The sequence below is a fragment of the Prionailurus viverrinus genome, chromosome E3 (genome assembly GCF_022837055.1).
Source record: "Prionailurus viverrinus isolate Anna chromosome E3, UM_Priviv_1.0, whole genome shotgun sequence".
NCBI lineage: Eukaryota > Metazoa > Chordata > Mammalia > Carnivora > Felidae > Prionailurus > Prionailurus viverrinus.
The window spans coordinates 3,696,145-3,723,127 of record NC_062576.1 but is presented as its reverse complement, the minus strand read 5'-3'; the positions used below and the strand labels follow the sequence as shown (position 1 = coordinate 3,723,127).

The window sequence follows — 26,983 nt, the reverse complement described above, 5'->3', positions numbered from 1 at the left end:
GGCGGGGGCGCCCAGGTTGGGCTCGGAGTCCTTCACCAGATTTGTGCACACAGCCCCGGGAGAAGCGGCCGCGGGTTTTACGGCCCCAGCCCACCCGGCCTTTACTGCACTGCCTGCTGCCAAGTTACGGCTGAAATTCGCACAGCTTCATAATTAGGCTGTAAAAATTCACTCCGGGCTGAAATTGGCCATATAAACAGTGACTGAAAAACAATTCTGTTTTGTTTTTCTCAACTGAAAAAAAAGGCAAGGAGAAAAAAAAAAGGGGGGATCTGAAAATTAAGTACAAATGACAAGCATCCAAACTGTTCGGGCCGTGGGAGCACCCGGCGACCGTACCGTCATCCTTGGTCCGCTCCAGGAGGAGGGGAGAGCTGGGGACTCCGTTCCCGATGCGGGTGAACGCCAGCACCTGGAGCTCGTACAGCACAAACTTCCGGAGACCCGTCAGCAGCGCCGACTGCGTGTGGTTCCCGCGCACGACGTGGCTGCGGGGCTCGGGATCCAGCTCTTTGGCCCGGAACAGGATCTGGAGCATCAGCACACAAGTGCACGGTCATGAGGGCGCGCGGTGCCAAGAAGGGGTCTCAGGGGCACCGGGGCTCCCAACCCCAAGGCAAGGACCAGGCGACCGTTGCCTCCCCTAGGACGGCCGCGTTTTGGCTTGTGGACCCAGTTTCCACGTGCGGTGTTCCGTGGGGGCGAGCGGCCCGAGACGCGCTTTGTGAGATCTGGGGCACATGGCGGGAGCCACAGCAGCCACAGCCACTGAAACGAGGACTCGGTCACAAACACAGAGACGTTCTGCTTCCTCCAGGAGCCTGCACCCCACTCCGTGTCCCAGCTTATTGGGAAACTGGGCTCTTGCCTCAGGAGAGTCGCTGCAGTCTGCCTGAACCCCAGGCCGCAGCTCCCCGGGGCTAGGTACTGCTGCCCCCACACAGACTCAGCACCTCGGGACGCTGCCCTCCACGGCCCCGCCTGCTCCTGCCCATTTCCTAAGTCCTTCCTCAGAGCTCACCCTTCTGGAACTGGCCCCTCAGTGACCGGAAAGCAACAGAAGATGGGAATCTCCAGGGAGCAGAGTGACTAGAGGACAGCAAGCTCTTTTCTCCAGGACCCAGGTATGTGGTGTGGAGCGTGGCTCACTGGACCCACTCCAGGGGACCATCACATCCCATGGGGCCTGAGGGAGCAATCAGAGCTCCCTGGAAGGGAGACGCGGGAACAGGTGGGGAAAGACAGAGACTAGGGATTGAAATCACAGGACACCCGCAGGCGACAGGCAGAAGTCTGCAGCTGGCCACGTCTGGGAGAATTCATCCTGCTGCCTGGAGGAGGTGACGGAACAGAACACAAGCGGCTGTGAGACTACACCCAGCAACGGCTCCCAGAGAGGCTGGAAGGCGGTCAGCCCCTCGCCCCGACGCCACTGCCTGGACTTCCCGGGGTACTGGTGTGCAGGCATGCGTGCACGTAGCTAAGGACAGGGACCTGACACGCACACCCTAGAAAACACTGGCTTCCGTCCCATACCTAACCTCAGAGGCAGCTACGATGACGACTCCCATTTCACAAGCCTGGAAGCAGAGGTTCAAGGCTAAGTAGGTGGCTACTGTGTGTGCCTTGCTTTAGTCTATGGTAAGAGGTCACGGCCACACCGAATCCCCAGAGGGTTTAGATAAGTTTAGATAAGACGCCAGACAGGAATATCACAAAACGGCAGGTGCAGTCGGTCTGGAAGAAAACACAAGCTCCCTGGTTTAGGGGAGTGGCATGTAGTCCCATTACAACTTACGCGAGGACGGTCACCTGAACGCGTACCTTGTAGCCCAGGATGAGCCCGTTCTGGTCCTGTTCTGGTACCGAAGCCCATGTCAGTAAAATCTGGGTCGAGCTCACAGCCTCCGCGGACACATTTTCAGGCGCGGCTGAAGGAACTGCCAGGGATGAGTTAAATAGGTTGGTACCAAAAATCTAAAGGCTTCTATAAATAAAGGCCCAACTTTTACCCAAACAATCAAGTTGTCCTTGAAAGAGCAATGAATTCTGAGCCTTTTGGAGTGATCAGATTAAGCCTGCAGAGATATAACAGAAATGTAAATCTCTTTAATATTAGCAACAAATTCCACAGATCCGGGGTATTTAGATGCTCAATTTTACCCGAATCTGCCCAGCAAGACAATATGCTTGGGCTGTTTTCATATTAACTTGTGGGAGCTACAGGCTTTTCTCTCCAGGGGGAAATCCTCACTTCCAGACCCCGGTTCAGGGATACCTCTAAATGTGGTATTTTGTGAGGGCGGCAGGGGTGCTGGAGAGAGCAGGTGACGTTACCATGCACATGACAGGGAGGGGAGGGAAGATCGCCCATGTGCTCAGTGCACATCCTGTGCTACGGGGTCTTCGGATCCACACTCACATCTAGGAGCCGCATGAATCCAGTGAGGCAGGGGTGAGCAGCCCCGTGCTGCAGGTGGGCAAACCAGGGCTGGAGAGCACGCCATCCAGTCGGTTAGGTGAGTGCTTTTTATACAAAGGGATGGGCCTCCGGAGGCAAGCTGTGCAAATCTTACCCGTGCACCTGCAGGATAAAGTTTGACTCTCTCCTGTTTACGGATGTCACCGAACTAATTCTATTTATTTATTAATATTTTAGAGAGAGAGGGAGAGCGTGCTTGTGTGAGCAGGGCAGGGGTGGGGAGGGAGACAGACAGACAGAAAGTGAGAGAGAGAAAGAATCCCAAGCAGTCTCACATACAGCCCAACACGGAGCTCGATCCCATGACTGTGGGAACGTGAGCCAAGCAGAAATCGAGAGTTGGACGCTTCACCGACCGAACCACCCAGGCCCCCATCACTGGGAGCCCCATCACTGAACTAATTTTGTCCTATATGTTTCCAGTGGCTCAGAAAGAATGTGTATTGAGACAACCATCAAACTTTAAAAGGCGAGTCTTTATTTTCTAGATAATCTCTCGGCTTTGATAATTTTCTCGTGAACCCATTTAAACTGTATTCAGATGGAAAAGGCAGGTCTAGCGTCCCCCAGCAAGGTCATGGCAGCATTCAGGATCACAGTGTCACCGGATCCACATCCCACCAGGATCCAATCCGCCGTTTAGTCACAAAGTATCTGAGTATCTTAAAGTTGGTAAAAATAAACCAGTAACTAATCTTACCCTTTCTCTATTTTGAGGCAGCTTCAACTCCCTTTCCAATCTGCCATCTTGAGTTTGGGGACAGTCCTAGAAATTCCTTTTCATTCAAAACAATCCCGATTACAATGCTTCTTTTCTCCTTCATTTGCTCCCTCTCCTCCACAGGATTTCTCACTGCTCAGTCTTGATTTTTAGGGCCTCATTTATCCTTATAATATATCATAATAAATCATAAGATGTCATGAAACCAGTCAGATCGTACTTCAAAATCGGAAACGTCATTTAAATGTGGTTCAAAATGTTCCGCTCCGTGCCTCCCACACCGGCTCTCAGTATGCCTGTGGCCACACCATATGTAAGTGCCCACGTGTGGCCACCCTCACGAGGCACGGTCTGAAGTTTATTCTCCCCCTCAGCTCCCTCCGCTCCCTCCCTGCTCATCAGGTGCACTCCACCACTGGGCTTTGCGACCCATACCCCCCTCCTACCCACCCTCGAGGGCTAAGCGGTGCCTGGCAGGGTCTGTTCTTGGAAGGGGTGGATTTCTCTGTTGGGAGGGCACGTGTTCAAATTCAGCAGGACCAGGGAAGGCAAGACATCAAAATGCTGCAACAGGAACTGGGGGGTGGGGGGCTGCCTGTCAGAGGTGAGGGGCTGCCTCCGGCAGGAGGTTCTGGAAGTACCATGCAGAGGTGGAGGTGCCAAGCTCCAAAGATCCAGCAACACTGGAAGAGAATGTGCAGGTCGGGAGGGCCAATATGCGAGCACTGGTACTCTTGCGGGGAGGGATCGGCCTAAGAGGGGCTCTGAGGACCCCACTCTTCCACCATGAAGAGTGTCTGAGGTCTGGGGGTGCCTGGGTGGCTTAGTCAGTTAAGCATCCGACTGTGGCTCAGGTCACGATATCATGACTCATGGGTTCGAGCCCCGTGTCAGGCTCTGTGCTGATAGCTCAGAACCCGGAACCTGCTTCGGATTCTCTGCCTCCCTCCCTCCCTCTGTCTCTCTGCCCCTCTCCTGCTCACTCTCTCTCTCCCTCAAAAAAATAAAATAAACGTTAAAAAAATTTTTTAAAAGTGTCTGAAATCTGAATCATCACATCTTGAAATGAAGATCAAAAACCCTATTATTCAATTTGTGATGAAGGCACCTTCCGAACCCAAACTCTTCTAACTGAACAAACATCCCATTAAAAACTAAAAAATAATTTTCTGTAAGCCAGAACCCTCAAAAGAAGAATGTGGTAGCATAAAGCAACGCTTAGGTTGTGAGAACAATTCTTACTCTAGATCAAAAACTTTCTCAACAAGTGAACCACAAACGTGGCAATACCAAAACGGATCCGGTTGGTGCCAGGGGCTGCTTGTGCTTCTCCGTGATACGTACACACATGTGTTGTTGTTTTTTGCCAACCAAGACAAAACACAAATCTGTTATGCCTTTTTTGTTTTGATACAAAATCTGTAGCCCGGTATCACCTGAAACATAGAAATCCCTACAAAAATAAACAACATTGCTCAAGAAAGTCTACTCAGAGTTACCGGGTAGGAGGTGACACAGATGGTCTGAAGAGGACAGAGCGAGAGGAAAACATCTGGAGTGAGTTTACGCAGATGCTGACAGCCTCAGCATTCTCCTCACTATCCTGAAGGTAGCTTTGCAGCAGCTGAACAGATTTCTACAAAAATATAGTCTCACTTCAGCAATTTTGACGTTGGTTCACTTCGTTTTTTTGAGAGTGTTCTTTGGAAATGTAACAAAACAATATTATTTTCCATTTTTATTACAATTCATTCATCTTCACGTATCATTTGTACTTTTCTGAACAGAATCCTTGAAAAGTAATTTAGCTGAGTGTAAAACTTGAGGTTAAGTTACTTTCTCTTAGCTCCTTCAGGATTGTTATGATTCCATGATTCCACCGCCTTCTGGCCTCCACTGTCCTTGAGAAGTCGGCTTCAAATCGTCTTGCCTTCTGCAGGTAAGATGCCTTCACTCCAAACAGTTTTAAGATTTTCCCTTTGGCTTTCAGGCTTTACACTTGCAGCATAATGCATTTTGGTGTGGACATATTTTATTCTGCTCAGGAGACGTATTTCTTCAGTCTGATAAAATATCAATTCTGAACCTTCTCAGCCGTTATCTCCACATATTTCCTCACTCTCTTCTCCTCCCTCCTTCCCCTCTGAGACTTATTAGATATGTCAGACACTGTCATTTTATTCTTTATGCCTTTTAACCTATCATGTTTTCAACCTCTGTGTCTCTGTGCTGTATTTTATTTACTCGTTAGAGTTACAGTTATAGATTACTCATATCTAGCTTTCAGTTTGAGAATTCTCTCTTTAGCAGTGTCTAAACTGCTTTTCACCTCAATTGTAGTGTTTCATTTTCAGTGGCTGTGTCTTTTTTTTTTCTTAAAAAGTGCTTTCAAAATGGCATTTTATCTTTAAAGTTTCAATGCTTTCTTTTCACAGTTTAAGACTTTAATATTTATTCCACCTTTATTGAGATATAACTGATACACAACATTGCATAAGACTAATGGGTGAAACATGTCAATTTGTGATATTTATTGCAGAGAGATTACCACCATAACATTAGCTAACACCTCCTTCGGTCAAATAACTATTGTTCCTTTTTGGTGGTGAGAACATTTAAGATATATTCTCTTAGCAACTTTGTTTTTTGTTTTACAAAAATTTTTTAATGTTGGTTTATTTTTGAGAGAGAGAGAGAGAGTGCAAGTGGGGGAGGGACAAGAGAGGGGGACAGAGGATCTGAAACAGGCTCTGCACGGGCAGCAACAAGCACCCAATGCGGAGCTCGAACCCACAAGCTAGGCATGACCTGAGCCAAAGTTGGATGCTTAACCAACTGAGCCACCCGGGCACACCTCTTAGCAACTTTAAAGTAGTATTATTAACTATAATCACTATGCTGTACATAAGATTGCTTAGAATTTATTCATCTTGCAACTGTAAGCCTTCAATAATTTTAAACATACTTATTACATATTCTCTTTCATACTAGTATGTACTTTAAAGTAATCAGGTCCTGTTTCCTTCCTTCCTTCCTTCTTCCCTCCTTCCTGCCTTCCCTTCCTCCCTTCCTTCCTCCCTCCTTACTTTCCTCCCTCCATCCCTCCCTCCTCCCTTCCTTCCTTCCCTCCCTTCTTTCCTCTCCTCCCTCCTCCCTTCCCTCCCTCCTTCCCTTCCTTCCCTCCCTCCTTCCTTTCATCCCTCCTCCCTCCCTTTCTTCCTCCTCTCCTTCCCTTCCTTCCCTCCCTTCCTTCCTCCCTCCTTCCTTTCCTCCCTTCCCTTCCCTCCCTCCTTCCTTCCTTCCTTCCTTCCTTCCTTCCTTCCTTCCTTCCCTCCCTTCCTTCCTCCCTCCTTCCTTTCCTCCCTCCTCCTTCCCTTCCTTCCCTCCCTCCTTCCCTTCCTTCCCTCCCTCCTTCCCTTCCTTCCTTCCTTCCTTCCCTCCCTCCCTTCCTCCCTCCCTTCCTTCCTCCCTCCTTCCTTTCCTCCCTCCTCCCTCCCTTCCTTCCCTCCCTCCTTCCCTCCCTCCCTCCTTTCCTTCCTTCCTTCCTTCCTTCCTTCCTTCCTTCCTTCCTTCCTCCCTGCCTCCCTCCCTCCCTCCCTCCCTCCCTTACTAAAAAGGATCTCATTATTACACATGACAGAGTATTCCCTTGTGTGTTTGGCAAAAATTGTGAATTCATCTTTTTCATCTTTTAAAAGTTGTTTTTTATCTGGGACAATTTGGCTGTGACAGTATCTCTCCATAGACGTTTCCTTCTTTGGTTGCCCAGAAAGTCTGGCCCAGGACCACGTTTCTTTCTTTCTTTTTCTTTTTCACTTTTTGTCTTAAAAAAAAATTTGTTCTGTTTTTGAGGCCAGTGAAATCGCTTATTGGGTTATAACACGTAACGTTTCAGGAGGAGTGGATCACTGTCTCCCCCGGGGTAAGAAGCTGGTCATTGAGGATGTTCCTCAGGGCCTTCCGATGACATACCAAGTGTACCGTCTCTGAACCATGCTTATTTTTTTTTTCTCAACATTTATTTATTTTTGGGACAGAGAGAGACAGAGCATGAACGGGGGAGGGGCAGAGAGAGAGGGAGACACAGAATCGGAAACAGGCTCCAGGCTCTGAGCCATCAGCCCAGAGCCCGACGCGGGGCTCGAACTCATGGACCGCGAGATTGTGACCTGGCTGAAGTCGGACGCTTAACCGACTGCGCCACCCAGGCGCCCCTGAACCATGCTTATTTTAATAACAGCACTTGTTATCGTCCATCTTGATTTTAGATTTTATTTTAGCCACCTCAGGGGTGCGAACTAGCAACTCACTGCGGTTTTCATCTTCATTTCCCTGGCAGTGAATAACACTGAACATCCTTTCGCGTGCTTAACTGACCATTTGTCTGTCTTCTTTGGAACAATGGATATTCAGATCCTTTGTACAGTTATTAATTGGGGCATCTTTTCATTTGGAGTTGTAAGAGTTTTTATATGTACATCACGGACATAACTCTCTTATCAAATGTATGATCTGCAAATATCTTCTATGATTGGGGGACTGTTTTCTTTTTTTAACTCTCTTCATGGTAGTCTTTGAAGCACAAAGCTTTTAATGTTAATGAAGTCAAATTTTTCTTTTGTTGTTTGTGATTTTGGTGTTTGGAACCAAGTTTTACATTAATTTCTTTTCTACAAGTCTCTGGGACAGTGTAAAGGCGGAGCCCCAACCTGAGTCGGGCATGGGACCTAGAGTTACTTTGCTTCTTCCCATTCAGCGTCCAGGTAGACAGGTAGATGTGGACAAACTTCCTCGGGCAGAGCTTTTCAGTCTCTTCTTTCAAAGATGGTACAGTGTTCAGGAGCCTTGTCTGTAGGCAAGTGTCTCGATTCCAACCCCCCGCCTTGCAGAGACTCACGGTTGAACCTCCTTTTCCTGGATGGGCACCATGTCCTGAGTCCTGCAGCTCCCAGGATGGATGTCCCCTCCCCGTGCCAACCCCCTGGGGCAGCCACCGCACCAGCTCACCACCCAATGCTTCCGTCCCGTCGTGTCTCTGACACATGGGGATTTCTCCTGTTTTTCTTATGAGGACAACCAATAAATTCAAAATCCCCCCTAATTATATTTTGTCCACAATTTTCTAGTTAGTAACGGTGACGCGTTTTTTTTTTTTCTAATATTTTCTTGGTCTGCCTGTTACTGGAGTTAGAACAGTCCCTTAGAATGTTTCAAGTTCTCTTCTTTGTCACAAAGACTCAGACACTGAATAGAGCTTTTTAAAAATCCATGTGATCAGACAGCCACAAGCTGAGCATACAGTCTCAATCTTTTATTGCTAACGTAATAAAACCTACAGCCGAAAAGAAAGCCAGGAAGGCATCTGAGGCAGCCCCGGCTGTTCTGGCAAACCCCTCTTTAAATGTCAGTCCTCTTGGAAGAGGAACGATACATTTCCACCCGTTCAGGAGAGAACCTAGCCATTTCAGACCAGGCGGAAGGAGCTGGTCTGTATCACCATACCCTTTCAATAGGACAGCAGCCCTTTTTTGGGACTCCATAATGTCAAACTGGGCCAGCGAGGGTCCCCAAAACCACAGGTCAGCCCACAAAGCCCAGAAAGTTCAGGGAACACACTGGTCCTTACCAGACCGCAGTCCACATTTTTGCCTGTTGACCCCAGACACTTCTCCCTTCCTCCCTGGCAACCGGCGGCAACCCCGAGCCAGGCGGCTCTGCGCAGAGAAGTGCGTACCGTTTCTGGAAAGATTCTAAGGGTCAGGCATGCCCGCTGTTTACTCTTTCTTCTCCCTCTGGTAGCTGGGCACAGATGACAATTAGTCTTACGGCACAGCAGAGCCTGGGTCCTTGAGTCACCTCGAAGAGAGCCACCCCCTGAACAGGAACAGTCCTACTTGGTGGCAACTGAAAAGTGGACTTCTATTGTGCTAAAGCCACTGAACCTTCGAGGGGCTCTTTGTCAGTGCAGGTGAGACTATCTTAAGACGCCCACAAACTACTTTGTCAAGAGGAGGTCCCGAGGGCCTTGTGCTATAAAGATCTCCCTTAGGAACTCTGTACACTCTTGCTTCTTATCACTGATGGTGAGAACCGTGCCTCACTTCGCAAATAATACCGTGAATCCAGCCCCCCGTAAAATCCGTCACTAATTTCAGATGAGTGGCATTCGCTCTAATGACGTTCTACTTAAGTCACGGTTGCAGTTGACCTGATTACTGGGTTAGGAGAGCGTGGACGTAGACACAGGTGGGGACAGAGCCGATGAGACGCGATGACGGGGGACACGGGTGGGGGCTGAGCCCCGGGGCAGGAAGAGCCCCCCCACCTCACCTGACTCGCGCGTGCGGCCCCGCACCGCCTCGCTCCAGGGCCCGGCGCCGATGGCGTTGAACGCCTGCATCTGGAGCTCGTACTCCGTCCACTCCTCCAGGCCCTCGATGGTGAACTCCCTCTCCAGCCGGTCGTTGATGACCTGTGCCAGTGCCTGGGGCCGCAGGTCGGGGCGCCAGTACTTAATCCTGTAGCCCACCGACTCGGGGTTCCCGTTGTACTGGGAATCGGGCAGGGGCTGGAAACAAACGACACCCGGGGTGAGCCGGCATCTCCGAACTGCCACCTGTCAAGGCCGCCAAGCCTGGGTCCGTCTTATGAGGCCAATTCCTTGGAAAATATTTCCCGCGGGGAACACGCTTGGAACCTTTACCGCGTTTTGTCCCCCCAGAACTTTTCTTCCGTTGATTAAATGAAACCCTATCAGTAACTTTGGCTGGACGTAATTTCTTTTAATACATCTTGGCTTAATTTTGTGGGGGAAACGCTCTGAATAAATATCAGGCTGGCTCTCGTACAAACATTGAGTATTGGCTTCATGTTGACCCAGCTTAAGGACTTACAGGTCCAGCTTATGGCACCACTGGTTTCCCTCCCCCAGAGAATATTCCTCAGTTCCAAGAAGCCAGTGAGTGATGCTGCTAATTAATTAACAGGGTCTCCGGGGCTGGTCTGTGACCCAAGCCCAACGGGAAAACGCAATCCTTTTTGGTTTCACCAAGAGGTTAGCTGTGACTAGGACAAAGCCGTGGCCAATGCATCACTGAGCTCTGGTTTCACGCTAGGTCCTGGACACTGGAGATGACCGTCCCTGCCGCCAACTTCCGGCCCCCCAACTCACCACCCAGCGGAGCCGCAGGCTGGTCTCGCTAGCAGTCCGCACGGTGATGCTGGTCGGAGCCACGTCCGGGGGCGCCTGCAGGGTCTGGATGACCCGGGAGGACTGGCTGAAGGGGCTGGCACCGACGATGTTCACCTGCCTCATTCGAAATCTAGAGGCAAATGGCAAAAGGCAATGTGGAAAGATGGACAGAACAAAAAAAACCCACAACGTTCTCGGAAGGAGGCATGTGTCCCTCTGTGTCATCAAGGCTGCCGCTCAAGGGCACCTTCTTTCCACCTGGTTTCATTAAAAATGCAAATTGCGTATCTGGTCCTTTTCCCCCAAAACCTCCAAAGAATGGTAAATTCATTGAAACTCAGAGATGCCACATTCCCAAGTGCAGCGTAATGGAATGGGTTTCAGGGCCAGAAATCTGTGTCGTCAGATGCCACCGGCTGATTCGAGTTTGGGGTAAGGACAGGGGGTTGGGGTTCAAAGAAGCAGTTGACAGAACTGGAGTGTCAGGATGTCACGACCAATGGTGGCCTCGAGAGTCTGGTGTCTTTTCACCAGAACGGATGCCCTCACCCCATTCTCTGTCGGCTCAGGAGAGGTGCACTGGCCCCAGAATCCGCACCCCAGGACCCGAACCCCATTGGCAATTGGGACCCGAGGCAAATCAGACTCGTCTCCATTTCCTTACCTATAAAAGGAGGGTGGGGGCGGATGTGCTTTAAAGCTTGGTTGGGCTAATGTTTTCAGTTCTCTGTTATTTGTATGTCGATTACTTGGAGTGAACTTTTGTCCAATAAATGTACCCTGAGCAAACACGCATCTATTACAGAGTCTGGAATAGGACACGGACAGGGGTCTCTAATCACAGTTTCTGGCCTTCGAAGCAATTGTACAACTGACATCAATTTCACATGGAAAGCCTGGAGGCCCTGCAGCTCACGTGCGGAGAAAAATATTTCTCGAAAAGCGAGTGCGTGGTGCCTTGATTCATCTGCTCTAATCTGAGGGAGGCTGTTAAAACGAACAGAAGCTTGAACAGCATCTCTCATTAGGCATTTAGGAAAAAAAAAAACGTAATGTCGGTATTATACTCAAAAAAAATGTTCTTTACAAAGATGCAATTTCACCTTTTACTCTCTGAATTAGTCATTCTTAGTCTTTTACTCCCCGATCTTATGAAAAGTATCCGTACTGGCAGAACAGTGACATTATCAAACTCAACATCTGGCGATAACTGGAAATTTCATCTTGGTCAATGATCTTACGGGAAGTTATAACATCTCTAACGGCTTGTGATCATGCTACCCTTTGTTAAGGCCAAGGATTTACTGCCTGGATAGGTTTCAGGATCAAAAAGCAAAAGGTTAAATGGCATGTTAAGTGCTTGATTAGTGAGGCCTGCGGCTCCTGGGCGTTGCAACGGGAAGCAGAGGATGTTCAGTGGAAGGTGCTTTGTTTATACACAGGCTGTTGACAGGCGCAAGGGGTCACTGGGCTTTGTGAAGACCCACGTCTGGGCTGCCTGGGGCTTTTGGTATTAAGCCTAACTTAAGAGTGAGCCATCGCAGCTGGTGTTGAAGGAAGGAGAGCTGCTAATCTGGCCTCGGGGATATACCCTCTCTTGGAATCCTCCTGAGGATTCATGTAACGTGAATTCAGGTAACATGGACTGTTACCGCTGCGGAGAAATGCCTCGGTCACATACACAGAGCTGGGTTTTGGTCTTGCGGGCTGAAGCCACCCGCTGGCCTTGCCAGCCCTCCTCCTGTGGCGGTCTAGCACCCGAGGTTCTCACCTGTAATGAGTGTAGGGTGTGAGGTTTGGGATCTCCAGCGTCTGGGCGTCAGGCTCATTCTCCTCCTCGTAGAGGCTGACCCACTCCTCCTCCTCTCCAATGGCTCCAACCTGTGGGAGATAAGATCGTGAGAGGGGACGGAGGAGCCGCAAAGCAGATGCTGCCGTTTACACCGTGTGCAACTGCCTGGTGCGAGTCGCGCTGGGCAGACCCACCCCGTGTCCCGCACACGGGCAGGTTAGTTGAATCTTGCACACACCTTCGGTCTAAGCCTTGGAGATAAGGCTCCTGCCAAGTCCAAGGTCCTGCCAGGGTCAGGACCCAGAGGGCGGGGCCTGAGGGTGAAGTCTCTGGGGACAAACGTCACGAACCTCACACCCTCCCGTCCTCCCTCCTGCTTAACAGGTGAGGATGCAGAGACAGTCCCAGAGAGAAGACCTGGCCAGGATCCCACGTGACCCCACGTGGCCGCGTGTCCTCACTTAGGGTCCAGAGCCATTTCCACCACACGATGACTGGGGGGACGGAGTCTCTGCCCACTTCTGTCCCAAACACACACTTTTCAAAGAACTGGCGCTTCTTCAAAGAACCTTTCGCGGAGAAGGACTGGCCGCTGCCCGGGAGCCAGACCAGCAGGCCAAGTCAAGAGACACCATGACCTTACACCAGCGAGGAGAGCCCTGACTCCACATCCCTGTGTCAGGCACACTCGGCCTTGTGCAGGCTGTGTGGCTCTGGGGGACCCAGCGGACACACGTGGAGGGAAGGCTGGAGCACAGAGGGAGTTTCAGGCCAAACGTGCCATGCCGAGGTGGGTCATTCCAGGGCCCTGCGCTTTTAACACTTCATAAAGGTGTCAAACGACACAAATGAGCAGAAATGTGCTCGTTAAGCTTGCAAGTGGCCAGGGGGCTGGGGGACGGCACAAGAACCCGAGATCTCGGAAAACCGGAGGGCGGTCCAGGAGGGTGAGGAGGAGCCTGAGCGGACACAGTGCCGACAGGCCCGCTTCCTCCAGAAAGCTAAATGCAGACTCGAAGCTCTAAACACCCCATGTTGAAAGCACGGAAAGAGTCTGGCCGTTCCTCGAGAAGTTAAACAGAGGACGACCATATGGGCCAGCAGTTCTGCTCCCAGGGGGACGCCCGGAAGCTGGTCCTCTAGCAGGTACACGGGTGCACGTGTTCACGGCAGCTCTGGCCACAGGGGAAGGCCACACAGGGGCCCACGGGCGGACGCGCGGATCAACAGCTACAGTGCCCCCACACCATGGACTGTGCAGCTGTAGAAAGGAACCTACAACCTACAAGGTGGGTGAACCTCGAAAACGTGACGGTAAGTGAACGAAGCCAGACCCCAAAGGCCACATATTGTACGTGCATTTCATGCAGTTCCCAGAATAGGTAAATCCAGAGTCAGGAAGCAGATCGGTGGGTGCCAGGGGCCGCAAGGAGGGAAGGGTGAGTGACTGCTTCACGGGTACAGGACTTCCTCTCGCGGTGATGAGAACGTTCCGGGACCGGGTGTTGAGCAACATCGTGAACGCACTGACGGGTGAACTGTGTACTTTGACACGGTTAACTTTATGTTACGTGAATTTCAACTCCGTTTAAAAAATCAAAAACGTTAAAATAAAAGGTGGGATGACTGGTCAAAACGTGTGGTGGAGAAAGATCCGGAGGTCAGAGTCGATGCACGGCCCGGGAGTCAGAAAAGCAGCAGGGTAGTCGAATGGGCAGTGAAATCAGGGAAAGATGATGGAGTCGGCACAGCTGGGGACAGGTGGGTAGCCTCCAGGACCCTTGCGCCGGTGGAGGCTAGTCTCCCCCAGTCATCAGCACGGGGGCCCCCACCGGAGCCTGCAGAGACACAGAGGTGAAAGAGGGAGAGAGCAGACGTACATCGAGGATGGTGCACAGAACGCCTGTGTTGGAGAAGGGAGGGTCTAGGCTCACCTGGGTTGGAGGAGCTGCAGAAACAGACAGCACTAAGTGCCCCCAGGGCCCAGGGCCGCCACCGGCCTCCTCCTCTGTGCCCGTGATGTGGAAGGGGCCCAAAGGGGAAGACTGGCCAGTACTGACCATGGCCTGGGTCCGTGCAACGCAGCCGGGCAAACGGAGGCGAGCCCCCGCCGTGTGGTGTCAGGGAGCGCACCAATGTCCACTCAGAAGCCCTGCCCGTGGCCCGGCGTCCAGCCAGGGGCAGACCCTGCACGAATCTGGGGGGTGAAGGAGGGGAGCTGGCAGATGAACTACAGGGCGGGAGGAAAACCACAGCTGTGCCCCAGACTTGGGAGGGTCTGCCGCGGTTCTGCCCCACGTAGAGGGGACCACACTGTCTGTTCAGCACCGTTCTAGACGTTAACAAGATGTAGGCACGCCTCAAAGTCAAAACGCTAACAGTTCAGCCGAACTGTACTGAGTGTCAGGAACCCCCTCGATCTGGGCCTCATGGCAGGGTGTCGTGGTTTCTGAGTCCGAGGTGACAGGTGAGCTCCTCTCCGTGAAAGGGACCCTCGGGAGACTGAACTGCAGCACTTGTACCATTTCTTGTAAGACAAGTTTAGGGGGAAAAACGGAAAGGAGGATGAAAGGAAAAAGGGAAGAGATGACTTCGGTTTTAGGAGAGTCAGTTCAAGACCTTTTATCTCCTGTTTGAGCCCCTATGGAGATGCCTCAGAGGGTGCTGGGGAGCAGGGCGGCCGGCGCTCGGGGCACCGAGTGACAGAGGCAGGTGTGGGCCGTGGGCACCTGCTCACCACCAACAGGAACCGGGACACGAGTGCTGCCCCGGAGCACTGTTGTCCTGACGTGTCTGTGCGCATGGAGGGGGGACACGCACGGCAAGTGCCATTTATGGACCAAATCCCCAGGCCCCACCGTGGGGGCCCCTGTGCTTCTGCGAAGGCACTCCTTTCTGCTATCTCCCTGTGTCCCCAGCCCCACCCCTCCAGCCATGGCTGCTTTATCAGAGCTCCTGGTATAGAGAAATACCCCGGGCTAAGAAACGACAGGGCTTGGTGGTGGCAGGCTTTTGGCCTCAAAGTCTGGCGTGTTTGGATTCCATCTGTCTGGTTGCCTCACTGGCCTAAAGCATTCATCTGCCGGCCCGGTGACTGCCCTGACCCCGTGGACGTCACTGGCCCGAATGGGCACCGGGGGCTCGGAGCGTGCCCTTGGCCATGCAGCCACTGTGGTTGCCGGGGCTCAGCACATGGCCTCAGCGGGGTCAGCAGGGGTCGCCTGCCCTGGGTTTCTAGCCTGTTCCGCTCACATGATTGAGAAGACGGGAGAGGAACTGGCAAGGCCTCCTTATACGCTACTCGAGAAACACTGCAAGGCATCCGTGGAGGTTGCAAAGGCAGGAACCGGCTGGCATGGTCCCCCGGGGGCCCTGGCCCGCAGCTGCATTAGCCCCACGGCTGGGAAACGTGAGGGGCCGGCAAGATGACACCCGCTTAGCGTTCCTGGGAAAGAATGCCACTCCGCACTGGAGAGCCTGTGCAGAGAGAGCTCCCAGGTCCTGCCGCCATGTTCCCAGCCATGCCTAACACGCCTTCTGAGAAGGTCACTGTGGGTCGAGTGCAGGGCTTCTGTTTTGCGGAGGGGAGCCTCCGGCTGTAGGGCTAGGATGAATGGATGGGGACACCCAAGGTCACAGTTCCCTGCCTTCCCATGGAATGCTCCGTCTCCTTTTTAAACAACCTGGATTTGAACGGGCGCCAAATTAGCGGCGAGCCCAGGTGGGCGCCGCGTGGTCCGTTTGGCTCTGCCCGCCACTTCTCCTTGCGAAGCCAGTCTGTCATTGCCCAGAGGCATCACTTAGTCGCAAACACCTGCACCTTGCAAAGGCTCTTCCCACCCTCGAAAGTGTGCCCCCTCCCCACTCCTGTTTTTGCAGCCCATGAGCTCCTCCAGAAGCTGCAGGGCGTCCGGGGCTTTGAGAAGCATCCAGGAACGCCCCTGCCCCCATGCCACTCATTCTGCCCTCTCAGGGCATCTTCTGTGTCCCTGAGATACAGCGTTCCTCCTGCCTGTCATATCCTTTTAAAAACATGACTCTCCTATGAATACACAGTACAGGTCAAAGATTCCTTTTGCTTGTTGGTCAGGGAACCAGCAAGGTGCTGAAACGGGTTCAGAGAATACCAGAGTCAAAGTGCAAGGACTCCACCAACGAGGACACACGTTTTGCCACAAGATGGCAAAATTAGGAGTAAAACCGGTTACAAGAGCACGGCAACCCTTATCTCTGGGTGCGGAACTTTCAATCTTCTCTAAGTTCTAACTTAGAACATCTAACTTCACAGAGCCTGAGCCAAATCATAAATAGTAAGACAAACACAATCACGGTCCTGAGGACAGACGAGCCGGAGGCAAGCTCATGAAACCAGACCCCAGGACAGGGACCAGCCCGCTACGGCCCGAGGGCCAAATCCGGCCCACCTCCTCCTGTTTTTGTCAATAAAGTTTTATTGGGACACGACCACACTCGGTGGTTTGTTTCCTGCCAATGGCTGCTTCTGTGCTGCCAGAGCAAAGCTGCTTAGTTACAGCGGAGACTGTCTGCCCGAAGGCCTAAAGGATTAACTATCGGGCCCTTCACAGGAAAAGTTTGCCAACCCCTGGTCCAGCGCTTCACCAAAAGGACAGGCAGTGCCCCTCTGCCTCCTTACTGAGGTGACTTGCCATGTTTGTCTTCCCTTTTGTCTGCATGAGAGCCCCCGGTCAGGTTCAGGGTCTCACCCCTCACTGCCCCACCCCGGGCGTCACCCCCAGGAGCCGTCCCAACCTGTTGGCTTCATATACAAATGTGCAGGATTTCAAAATCAGTACTGAAACGAGGTTGTCTTGGGCTGAGCTCCACAAGCAAATTATTACCGAAAATGTAATTTTACTTACGGATCTCCGAAGCAGGGGAGGAGGAATGCTTAAGTTTCTATAATAAAGGGTTTACATTTTGATCTGAAGCGACCAGAATTCTTTTTCGCGAGGAACAGAAGTCTTCTGACACTTGCTGGGCTCCTCCGGCTCTCTAGTGAGATTTCAAAACCATCACGATGGAGTGTTCTAGAAGTAACTAGCTGTTCACTAATGATGTGCTGGACATACAGTGTGGCAGCGCTCTTTAAAGATGAAACAAATCAGAGCTCCACGGGGAAGCTGGGATTTTGACGGTTTTCTTCTTCTTCTTCTCCTTCTTCTTTTAAAGCTAACAAATAGCACTTTACAATACTTAATACAAAAGCAGAAATGCCACACATTTCAAACACCACTCATCAGGGGGTGGTCGTTAGGATCCATTAAGGAACTGCTGTCCTTCCAAAAGCCACGTTCCTCCTGGAGGGCTCTCATTGGCTAGTCCACCTCCCTGTCTGGCTAGGGGGCTGGGCTCCTTGGGACACAGGTGCTCATTTAATGCCTGGGGGTCCCAGAGCCCACCGCCCTCGCCAACTCGGGTTTTCCATCAGAACGGGAGCCGTCTGCCCTAGGACAGCCTGCAGCCGGCGGGGCCTCTGAGAAGTCGAGCGGAAGCCAGCCTGCCCGGGCAGGACCCCCAACACCCCGCTGAGGCCCTGGAGGCCAGAGGAACGGCTGCTCCCAGGACGGTCATTAACCTCATCCTCTGAAACGTACCGGCAAAGGAGAGGATGCATAGGAACGGGCGGCTGTGCCGGGAGAGGTGGGGGGGGGGGGGTGGGGGGGGGCTTGGTGGCATGAGAACACTCTCCTTTCACCCACAGCTAAGAGAGGGAAAAGACTCTTCAAGAGTTCATTCCAGGGAACCCTGCCAAGCCAAGTGCACCCTGCTGGCTGGAACTCTGGTGTCAGCAGGAAAACTTGCGTGTCCAGCAACTTCCACGGCTACCAAGGCCCTTCTTGCTCTGAGCGGCGTCCCCCGCGCCCCAGCCAAATGAAGCGCCCCGGTGAGGACGCGGGACAGACGGGGCATCTCCGCATGACTCTGCTGGCCAGTCGCGCACGACCAGGAAGGGGCTTAGGCCGTCCGTCCGTCTGGAACCCTGATGAGTCCTTGGGGGGGCATCGTACCTGCACTTGACCGAGGAGGGTTCAGGCTCTGCAACAGCCCGAGCCGGGATCCCCAGTCCTCCCTCCTGTTCACAGCTGTGCCCGCTGGTTACTTATTTATTCTTTTGTAATTGTTTAACATTCCCTCCATCTGCAGAAGCAGGACTGTGACGTGACCGCTGGGTCTCCTACCATGTGCGGCCTCAAGGACACTGGGTTCTCCTGCCCCCCTCTGGCTTTCCAGCTTTGTCTTCTCTGGTTCCTCCTTTGCCCCCAGTGACACCCGAATGCAGTGTCCCTGCAGGTGTGTCCCGCCCTCCTCCTTGGCCTCCCTCAGCGTCGGTCTCCTTCCTCCTAGCGTTCGGTGTCCCTGCTCGGGTGGCTCAGACCCCCGTGTGTGGCCTGCCTTTGTACTGACTACCGGGTGGACGTTTCTAAGTTCTGCTCACGTCTGAGCTAGCGCCTCAGACCTGACCCTCCTGCGACAGCGCCTGTTCTGCCCCCACCCCGGCTCCCCATCCCGCTCCCTCCCACCCTGCCCGGTGCTCACAGGCAGGCTGCCCTGCAGCCTCTCATGGCTGCTTGACTCCAGGGACAGGACCTGGCGTAGAAACTCCTGACCTGTTGCTCGAACGACTCCGATAGGTAGTGTAGTCAGCGAACTGAACACAGCAGAATGTGCTTGCTTGTAAGAGCCTCCCTGCCTTAAGACCAAAGGTTCGGGGCTGCCGACGGCTGGGCGCAGGGTCTGCGTGCTCACTGGCCTGGGGAGTCGCATCCCTGACTGGCGGTTGGAAAGCCACCAATCTGGCGGGGCCCTGACCTGCCTCTCGGTGAAAGAGCTGGCTCCTCGTCAGTCACCCTGTGCAGTGCACCTGGGTATGTCCCTCAAGTACAGGTCCCCAAATGCTGCAGCCGTGACGGGCACTCTGTGCGGGGGAGCTCCAAGGTCATCCCTGCTGCTGCCTGCTCCTGCTCCTTGTCTGTGCCTCATCCCACCCAGTCCTCCCTGTGTTGCCTCCCGTGGGCCCCCCCCAGGGTTCCCCCACTTTATACACAGTCCCCAAATGTGCCCCCACCTGAAAGAGCCATCTAGGGACGGTTTTCCCATGAAGCCTTCCCCTCCCGTGAAGAGGCTTCTCCAGCAGGCCATCTGTGCACCCAGGACAGTCCCTGCTCTGGAGCCCGGGTTCTGAGCTCGGCTGCCCGGGGTCTGGGGGCCGGTTGTATGCAGCCTGGGGACCGGGCCATCCCCCCCAGTCTCTCCCCAGCCCATGCAGGTGGCCTCCTCTGCATCTGTCCCTTCTCTCCCATCAGATACGACCCCTCTCACGGACAAACGGGACACCCACACCTCCCTGTGCCACGGCCCAAGATCCTGAAATGCCGGCGAGGACTTGGGCCCCCACTCTCCGAGTGGCGTGCAGGGGGAAGGTCGTGAAAGGCATGGGGGCGTGAGAACCGGCCTGCTACCTGCCGCCTGCTTTGTGATGCGGGGACCTCAGCCTTGCCTGTAAAGTGAGGATGGAAATGACTCTCCCCCGGATGGAATGACTGCCCCCGGAAGTCATCTCCGAGGCACCCTGCTCGGACACCAGGAGGTGCAGTTTCCCATGATGCTTTCACTGCAGAAACTCACCAGGCCGTTCACACGAACCCCCGCACCCCTCCCCCCTCCCACAGCGCCTGGGCACACCCCCCGCCCTGCAGCCGCCCCCCGCAGGTGCACCAGCCACGCTTTCAGTTTCTGCATCTGACCCCTGACTTCTGGGGCCCTGCGGACCCTGGAGCGGCTGCCCCAGGAGGCACGCAGCCGAGGCCTAGAGAGAGCAAACAACTTGCCTGTGACACAGCTTTCGGTCCATAGCCCACACTGTATCCCCTCCTCCAGGGGGCTCCCGAGTTCTGGGCCACCGTCCCCCTGCCCTCATCACCCAGGGCCAGGGACCTATGCCCCGGAGCCTCTTGCTTTACTCAAGCTGGCCAGGCTTCAGCCTGCCCTCCTGCCTCCCCACTCTTTCCCGCAGAAACCAGAGTAAGGCTCTCGCCCAAGCGCCACCTCCCCTGGCCTCCTGACAGGCCCTGGGGCTTCCCCCTGTGGCCCCGTGTGGCATCCCGTGCCCCCTCCTCTGGGAACGGTCAATAAAGACTGTTTTTTCAGTGAGTCATCTCCTGACCTGGTGGCCTCGCCACACCTGAATAAAAACTAAGTTTGTATTTTAAAACAAAAGGTGCCATGTAATTTTCCAACTCTGCCTTTTGCGCGGCTGTTGTCTCTGCTCAGAACGCCCTGCAGCGCCCGGCGCCAACCTCGCCTCCGCGGAGCCCTCCTCGGCTGTTCAGGCCAGGCCCCCATTTGCTTTCGGGCTCTCTCTTAACGGCAGGTCTCATCCGTGTGAGCCAGATTATATGCCCGCTGTCCCGCCCACGCCCCCACCCCCACCCCCACCCCGGGCTGTGAGGTTCTGGAAGTCTTTGTAACTTGGCGTTGGGCACCAGACCGGAAACCTGTAAAACAGGAGGTGCTTCATAAATGTCTGCTGGATGAACGGGTGACTGAATGACACAAATATAAAACCTGGTGCCTGAAAAAATGGAACATGGGTGAACCTAAAAATCCAACAGGAGAATTAGGACGAAAGGTTTAGAGCGGTCCTCAAGATGAGTAGAAAAATATTACCCTCGTAAAACTTAATTTGGTTTCACAGTTGTGATTTCTATACGTGTTGACCTCTCTTTCCGGAAAATGACATGATAAAACATTTCCCTAGGTCCCTACCTGCACCGTCACTGATGCCATGATATGTGCTGCTCTGTGGTATTTTTAAAAGTCCCGTAATAGGACCTAAAAGGATCCGATAGACTAATGAACAAGAAGGCTGGTTCAAGCCGTTCATCTTGTATGGATTTCCCAGGCTGGTCAAGAAATAAGGGAGAAAAGTCATTGTCAGGGTGTCATCAGGCACAACCAAGCAAACAATAAACACTTTGAAATATCCGCGAGTGACGTCGCAGTCACCTAGCACGGCTGTGCCTCAACGCTGAGCCAGACACGTTGTCCTGGAACAAAGAGGAGCCCACCTTGGCACATTACGCAGGTGACCGCGTCATCATTGAAGGAGCCATTAGAACTGGTGACAGCCCTCCTTTGCATACTCTACAGACAATTTAGAACTAATGTCACTCTTTTTCTTCCTATTATGAGAAAGAAATTCAACTAGTCAGAGTTTATTACAGCCGAGCTGCTGACAGATACGCCTGAGAAGGGCCACAAACGGCTCTAACCTCCATCCCTAATGAGGGAAGGGGGAGATATAATTAGTGATTACAAGTCCCCACCTACAGATCTCCGAGTGATGAGGCAAAAAACGTCTGGCCTGTGACCCTGCTGCAGACGGGACACGCTGGAAGAGGTGACAGGAGCCAGGTGGATGGTTAGGTAAGGACAGGAAACACCGTGAGAACACGGAGGCTCGCCCACGAGTAGGCGCTTGTGCGGTGACCTGCCCCCAGCAGGCTTTCCGGGCACCCTCCTCCCACGCAGCCAGCCTGCCTGGGTCCCAGGTGAGCGGCCACAACAGGACAGACAAGGTGCCCGGTCTTGCCGAGCTTACGTTCAGTCTCTGGGGACCCTGTGACCGCGTAACAAACCAAGAAGAACCTTTCTGCGGGAACGGAACAGGGGGAGAGGCTCTGGGCCCTCTTGGCCCGTCTGCCTCACCCCCCTGGTTAGGACTTGGAGCCCGGTATCCCGGCTGCGTTGGATGATGGGTGCGGAATAGGCAGTCCCTCTGTGCACTCAGGTGGCCCGTGCCCTTCAGGCCGGGGAAAGCTGGGAGCCACCGAGGGCTGGCGGGGGAGCCCTGTTGCCATTCGTGGCATAATTTATACCAGGAAAAGGAGGCCAGGGATTGCCGGACTTAACATTTTTCAAGCATGGATTTGGGTTGCTCGTGAGTGAGTTCTAAGTACCGGCGGCTTGACCCCCAGCTGACCCTCTGGGCGCTCGAGCCCGGGCTGCCTGCCAACGCCAGGAGCTTGGGCCTTTTCCCGACTGCAGGCCCCACGTCACAGGGGACTCAGCCCTCCTCGGTTCTCTGGGCATGGAGTACCTCCCGCCCTGAGCTCGCCTGGGCCCCGGGGCCCACTCTGGCCTGGGCCTGCCTGACTTTCCAGGTGTTTCTGGGTGCGGCCCTGCATCCTCACCACGGGCCTCCCCAGGAACGCAGTCTTTCCTCAAACGTTTGCCTTGATTATTTTGATTATGCGCTTCCATTTATTAAGTGCTTAATACGTGTGAGTGCCATGCTTTCAATGCCCTGCTACTCCCACCATGCAGCAGGGTGCCGGTGACCACAGTCGGCCGCCAGCCAGCGCTGCGGACTCCCCTATGCCCATCAGCCTGGAGCCTGGCTTGTCAGCAATGCGCCTACGCTCCTGCTTTGGCGCTGTGCTTTGCCAGTCGGCCTGTCCCTTCCTGGTCTGGCCTCCGGCCATACGGACCCCACAGGTCCTTACCCGTCCTGCCCATCCTAAAAAGGTCAAGGGCAAAGCTGCAGCTCTAAGTATTTTATTGCAAAATCCTAGTATCTCAGCCTCCATATTTCCAGGTTTGCTCTTTAACGTTCGGGTGGGCTCTTAAAGGGAAGAATACACTGAAAATAGTACACAACTCCTACTTTCAAATGCAACGTCTTCATAAATTCAGCCTCCTTCAGGCGCCTGGGTGGCTCAGTCGGTTATACATCCGACTTTGGCCTATGTCATAATCTCGTGGTTCATGGGTTTGAGCCCCGCGTTGGCCTCTTGCTGACAGCTCAGAGCCTGGAGCCTGCTTCCGATTCTGTGTCTCCCTCTCTCTCTCTGCTCCTCCCCTGCTCATGCTCTCTCTCATTCTCTCTCTCTCTCTCAAAAATAAATAATCATTAAAAAATTTTTTAAAAACCTCAGCCTCCTCTGAGGCCTGCAGCCGTCTGCTTCCCCTGCATGGCTGGACATCAGTCTCTCTCCTATTTGTCAGAGGCAGGGCTGTATCTTCCCCAGAGGCTACGGTTCGGCAGAGCACGGGCGTGGCAAGGACTCGACCACAAGGAGTGGCCAAAGGTGCAGACGGGAGGCACATCCAGCTGAAGGGAGTGGAGAAGAGCTACGGTCCCAGAATTCTCAGGTCACGCTTGGCCTAAAGCCCCGGGCAGCGTGGGCACGAAGGGAAACACTGGGGCTGCTCGGGCATCAGCTTAAGAGAAAGTCGACGCACTCGTCCACCTGGACATTTTCCCTGCAGCTCGCCGCTGGCAGAGATTCGCTGAGAGAGGCCGCGGCTGGGCAGGCTGGGATATGCTCGCCCGGGGAGCTGCGCTCACAGGTGAGCCCGCCAGCCAACGGGAAAGAAAACGAAGCCTGGCCATCCCCTCGCCAGCCCGAGATCCAGTCCCTCGGCAGGAAGTGCCCCGGGAAGCAGAGAACCTCACTCGCACCTCAGATTCTTCCAGGGACGTCTCTCCACATGCCACTGCCGTGGACACCGGGGCCACCTGGGGCATCCCTGACGCCCCACCCGTTCCATCTCCGCTACTCTTTAGTTACCGGGAGACTGCAGTCGGCAGGCGTGTGCTTTATTTTATTAGCCCGTAACACGCTCTACAACAGTTCCTTTTAAGAAAATGGTACTATTATGCACAAATAAGCACTAAGTGGGCTCTTCTCCCCTCCCCGTTTTCGGGATGGAAACAGCTTTATCTGTATCACCAGCAATCTTCAGTACAGGGGACCTGCTCGAAGCAACCTTTTGAGAAGACTAGATGTTATTTTGGCTATTAGAGCACAGCAAATGGCTGCAGACGGCAGGGGTCGGCAGGGGTGCCGAGAAGGCAAGCAGGAACGGAGCGGCAAATGAGAACATAGAACATTTGCATTTTCCCCTTCTATGCGCGCCATAGAAACAGGGGAAGAGGTGTTTTGCTCGCTCTATAGTCAAAGGTTACTAATTAAGCAAAGCGTTACCGAACGAGAAATACCTATAGAAGCTGCTTTCTACAACTTGAACCCACATCTGAGCATCAGCTTATCACGCGGCCCTTCAATGCATTGCTCCGAAGATCTTTTATCCCATAATTCACTGAAGATAACGCCAAGTAATACGAGCCTCCCGGTGCGCTTTAAAAGCAGTCAGAATCTAAAGGAAACTTTTCTGCAAAGACCGTATGATTGAGAAGTGGGTCAAAGGGAAGAAAACGATGCTCTCCTGCCACAAAGTGTTTGGTAAGACCCAAAGCCTCACACCTGTAAGGCCGCTCAGCCATCGCCTGCCACGACCCACCTTCCTGGTTCCTCGAGTCAGGGTGCAGACGCCATCTCCTTCCCGGGCCTCTGCCACCGCCTGAACCGGTGAAGTCTCTCCTTCCCGTGTTCTGCTGGCACCTGGGGCCCCCTAGGAACTCGCCCCCTGCTTCCCGTGTGGTATGTCGTTGAGTGGCCGACTTCTCACTGGACCCAGTGTTCCTGCGTCTCTTTCCTCTCTGAACTCAGGCCCCCCGCCAGGCACAGAGCAGCTGTGAGAGGGGATGCTGGAGTCTCACAGCATAGAAAGCCTGGGCTCAGCTTGCATCTGTCCAAAGAGAATTAGGTGAAGAATGTTCCAGAAGCTTTCTCCTATTCCAACTATAGTCTCAAGGGACCTGTTGTTCTGAGTTTAGGAAAGTTGGAGCCTGGCTGGCCTAGGGAACCCACGGAGATGTTTTCGCAGAAGCAGCTGGGCCAGCTGAAGCGAGGCTTCATGGAGGGAACACCACATGGGCGGGCAGTACAGACGAAAGTCAGGGGCACAGGTCAGGGACACGCCTGCAGGCTGGCAGGCACCCGGAAGAGATTTCATTTGTAAAGTGCCCCTTGCCTAGAGAGCAGAGGCACGTGTGTCTTAGAGAAGTAAGTATGACAAAGCGTTCGAATTCTCTAGCAACCCCTCAAGATGGGTAGGAATATCTGTTTTACAGACAAAGAGCCAGCGCTGGGTGGCCTGCCTGCAGCCGCCGGCTGGGATGGGTAGAGCTAGGATTCAAGGTCCAGGCTCTCTGACCCCCAAGCCTGTGCCATTTGTCCTCAGGTCACCGACCATTTCATCTGGGCACCACGTATTCTTGGTGAACTTGTCCGTGGCCTTTCCTGGGGGGTGAGTAGGAGGTGATCCGTGAAAGGTGGTGAATGCCCAGGGTGGCATGAGGAGAGGGTCAGGATAGGGTTTCTGGAAAGATCTCGTGGCCAGAGTCCTGGCCCCGAGAGCGAGAGGAGGGGCTGCAGACCTGCTCTTCTCCTGGAGGGGCCGTGCGAGTGTTAGCAGGTGATGTGGGTGGAGTGGAGTATGTTCTGCCTGGAGCTCCCAGAAAACTGGACCCTGGCCTAGCGGTGAAGTGCCTGCCAAGGCATTTAAGGAGATGCTCATCGGTTTACTTTTCAAGGCACACCCTCTGCTATATGCCTCCGAGGTTAGTAGGAACGGGTCGCAAATAAAAGTAGGATTGGTTTGGCCAAAAAAAAAAAAAGAAAAAAAAAAAAAGGATATTCATGCTAACCTTTGCCGCACCATTATGAAATTTTCTTGGGATAACTCAGTGTATGTTTGGAACCAGTCCAATGCGTTCAGCCCAAACTGGATTAGTATGACATAAAGCTTGGTAGCGGTCTGTTGATGGAGTCAATCCAGGTGTTTGAGGAAAAGGGCATCTTCTTCACGTGGCCAAATGGTCACTAGAGAAGGGCACGCCGGCTCTGTGACGGAAGTGATGTGGGGCTCCCAGCGCACAGAGCGGTAAAATGCTCATCGCTTGTCCTCTGTCCTAAGCAGCCCAGGAAAAGTCTTTAATCTTTACCTTCTGGGGTTTGGAACAAGGTTTCTTTATACAGATGAATGTTTACAGTTTAGGAACACTGAAACACAAGCAGTTCAGATAATGCACTTTAGGGGGAAAAAATTCTCTTTTGGTTTTCAAGTTTCAACCATCTGTACCACTACCAGAATTGTTAGGCTTGCTGAGTTAATTTTAAGACACCTTAGAGAGAATATTTGTCAGGAACTTCCCGTTCGAGCAGTATGGCAGACTAGATAACCTTTAAGGTTAGCCTCCCACCCCCAAAGCCAGAGCAGGGCTGGATACGGCACAAAAGCTGTGTCTTCTTAGATGCCCGGCCAAGCGCTCGGGGAGCAAGGGACGTATCTTGAGGCCCATGTCAATGTGACATGTAGCTGTGGCCAAACCCATTGCAAAATCTAAGCAAGTGCTGTCTGTGGGAGGAGACGCTCATAATAATTACAGCCTTTAGGGATACAGAAAAACATGGTGGACGTGAAATACTGGACATAATAACAAGTACAACTGGCTCAGAGTGAAGGAGTTTTAGAACCCTGCACCACCTGGAGGAAGACGGAGATAATGGCTAACTTTAGATTTTGATAACTTACATTTGCATGTTACGATTTTAAAGGCAGCTGGTGGGGAGGGAGGGGGGTCAGGACCTACATCCAGGCAGCTGGCAGCCGACTCGGTTGGGAGGAAGGCCCACATCTAGGGGGATTTGGCAAATCAGTAAGTAACTGAAGTCAGTGGGAGCCAAAGAAGGGCTAGTGTCGATGTGGAAAGGGGCGGCCTGAATACACAGGGGGCTCTAAACTGTATTTGGAGGTGCTGGTGTGAACTAGTGGCTTTCGGCATATACACACAGACACAGAAACAGACGGAGGTGTGGGTGTGTGTGCACCTGAGCATGTGCATTTCCTAGCTCTGGGCACTGAGGA

The 26,983-nt window shown here is 53.2% G+C and overlaps 1 protein-coding gene across 2 annotated transcripts in view; it reads right to left on the bottom strand.

Moving 5' to 3' along the window:
- The window catches only part of SDK1 (sidekick cell adhesion molecule 1), a 597,942-nt gene that overhangs the window by 101,989 nt on the left and 468,970 nt on the right, over positions 1–26,983 (bottom strand). For both annotated transcript variants that reach the window (XM_047838939.1, XM_047838940.1), the window contains exons 23-27: positions 12,167–12,276; positions 10,375–10,525; positions 9,534–9,771; positions 1,825–1,940; positions 340–529 (exon numbers count right to left, since the gene is read on the bottom strand). In XM_047838939.1, the coding sequence (XP_047694895.1) occupies positions 340–529; positions 1,825–1,940; positions 9,534–9,771; positions 10,375–10,525; positions 12,167–12,276 (805 nt within the window). The remainder of the gene's footprint in view (positions 1–339; positions 530–1,824; positions 1,941–9,533; positions 9,772–10,374; positions 10,526–12,166; positions 12,277–26,983) is intronic.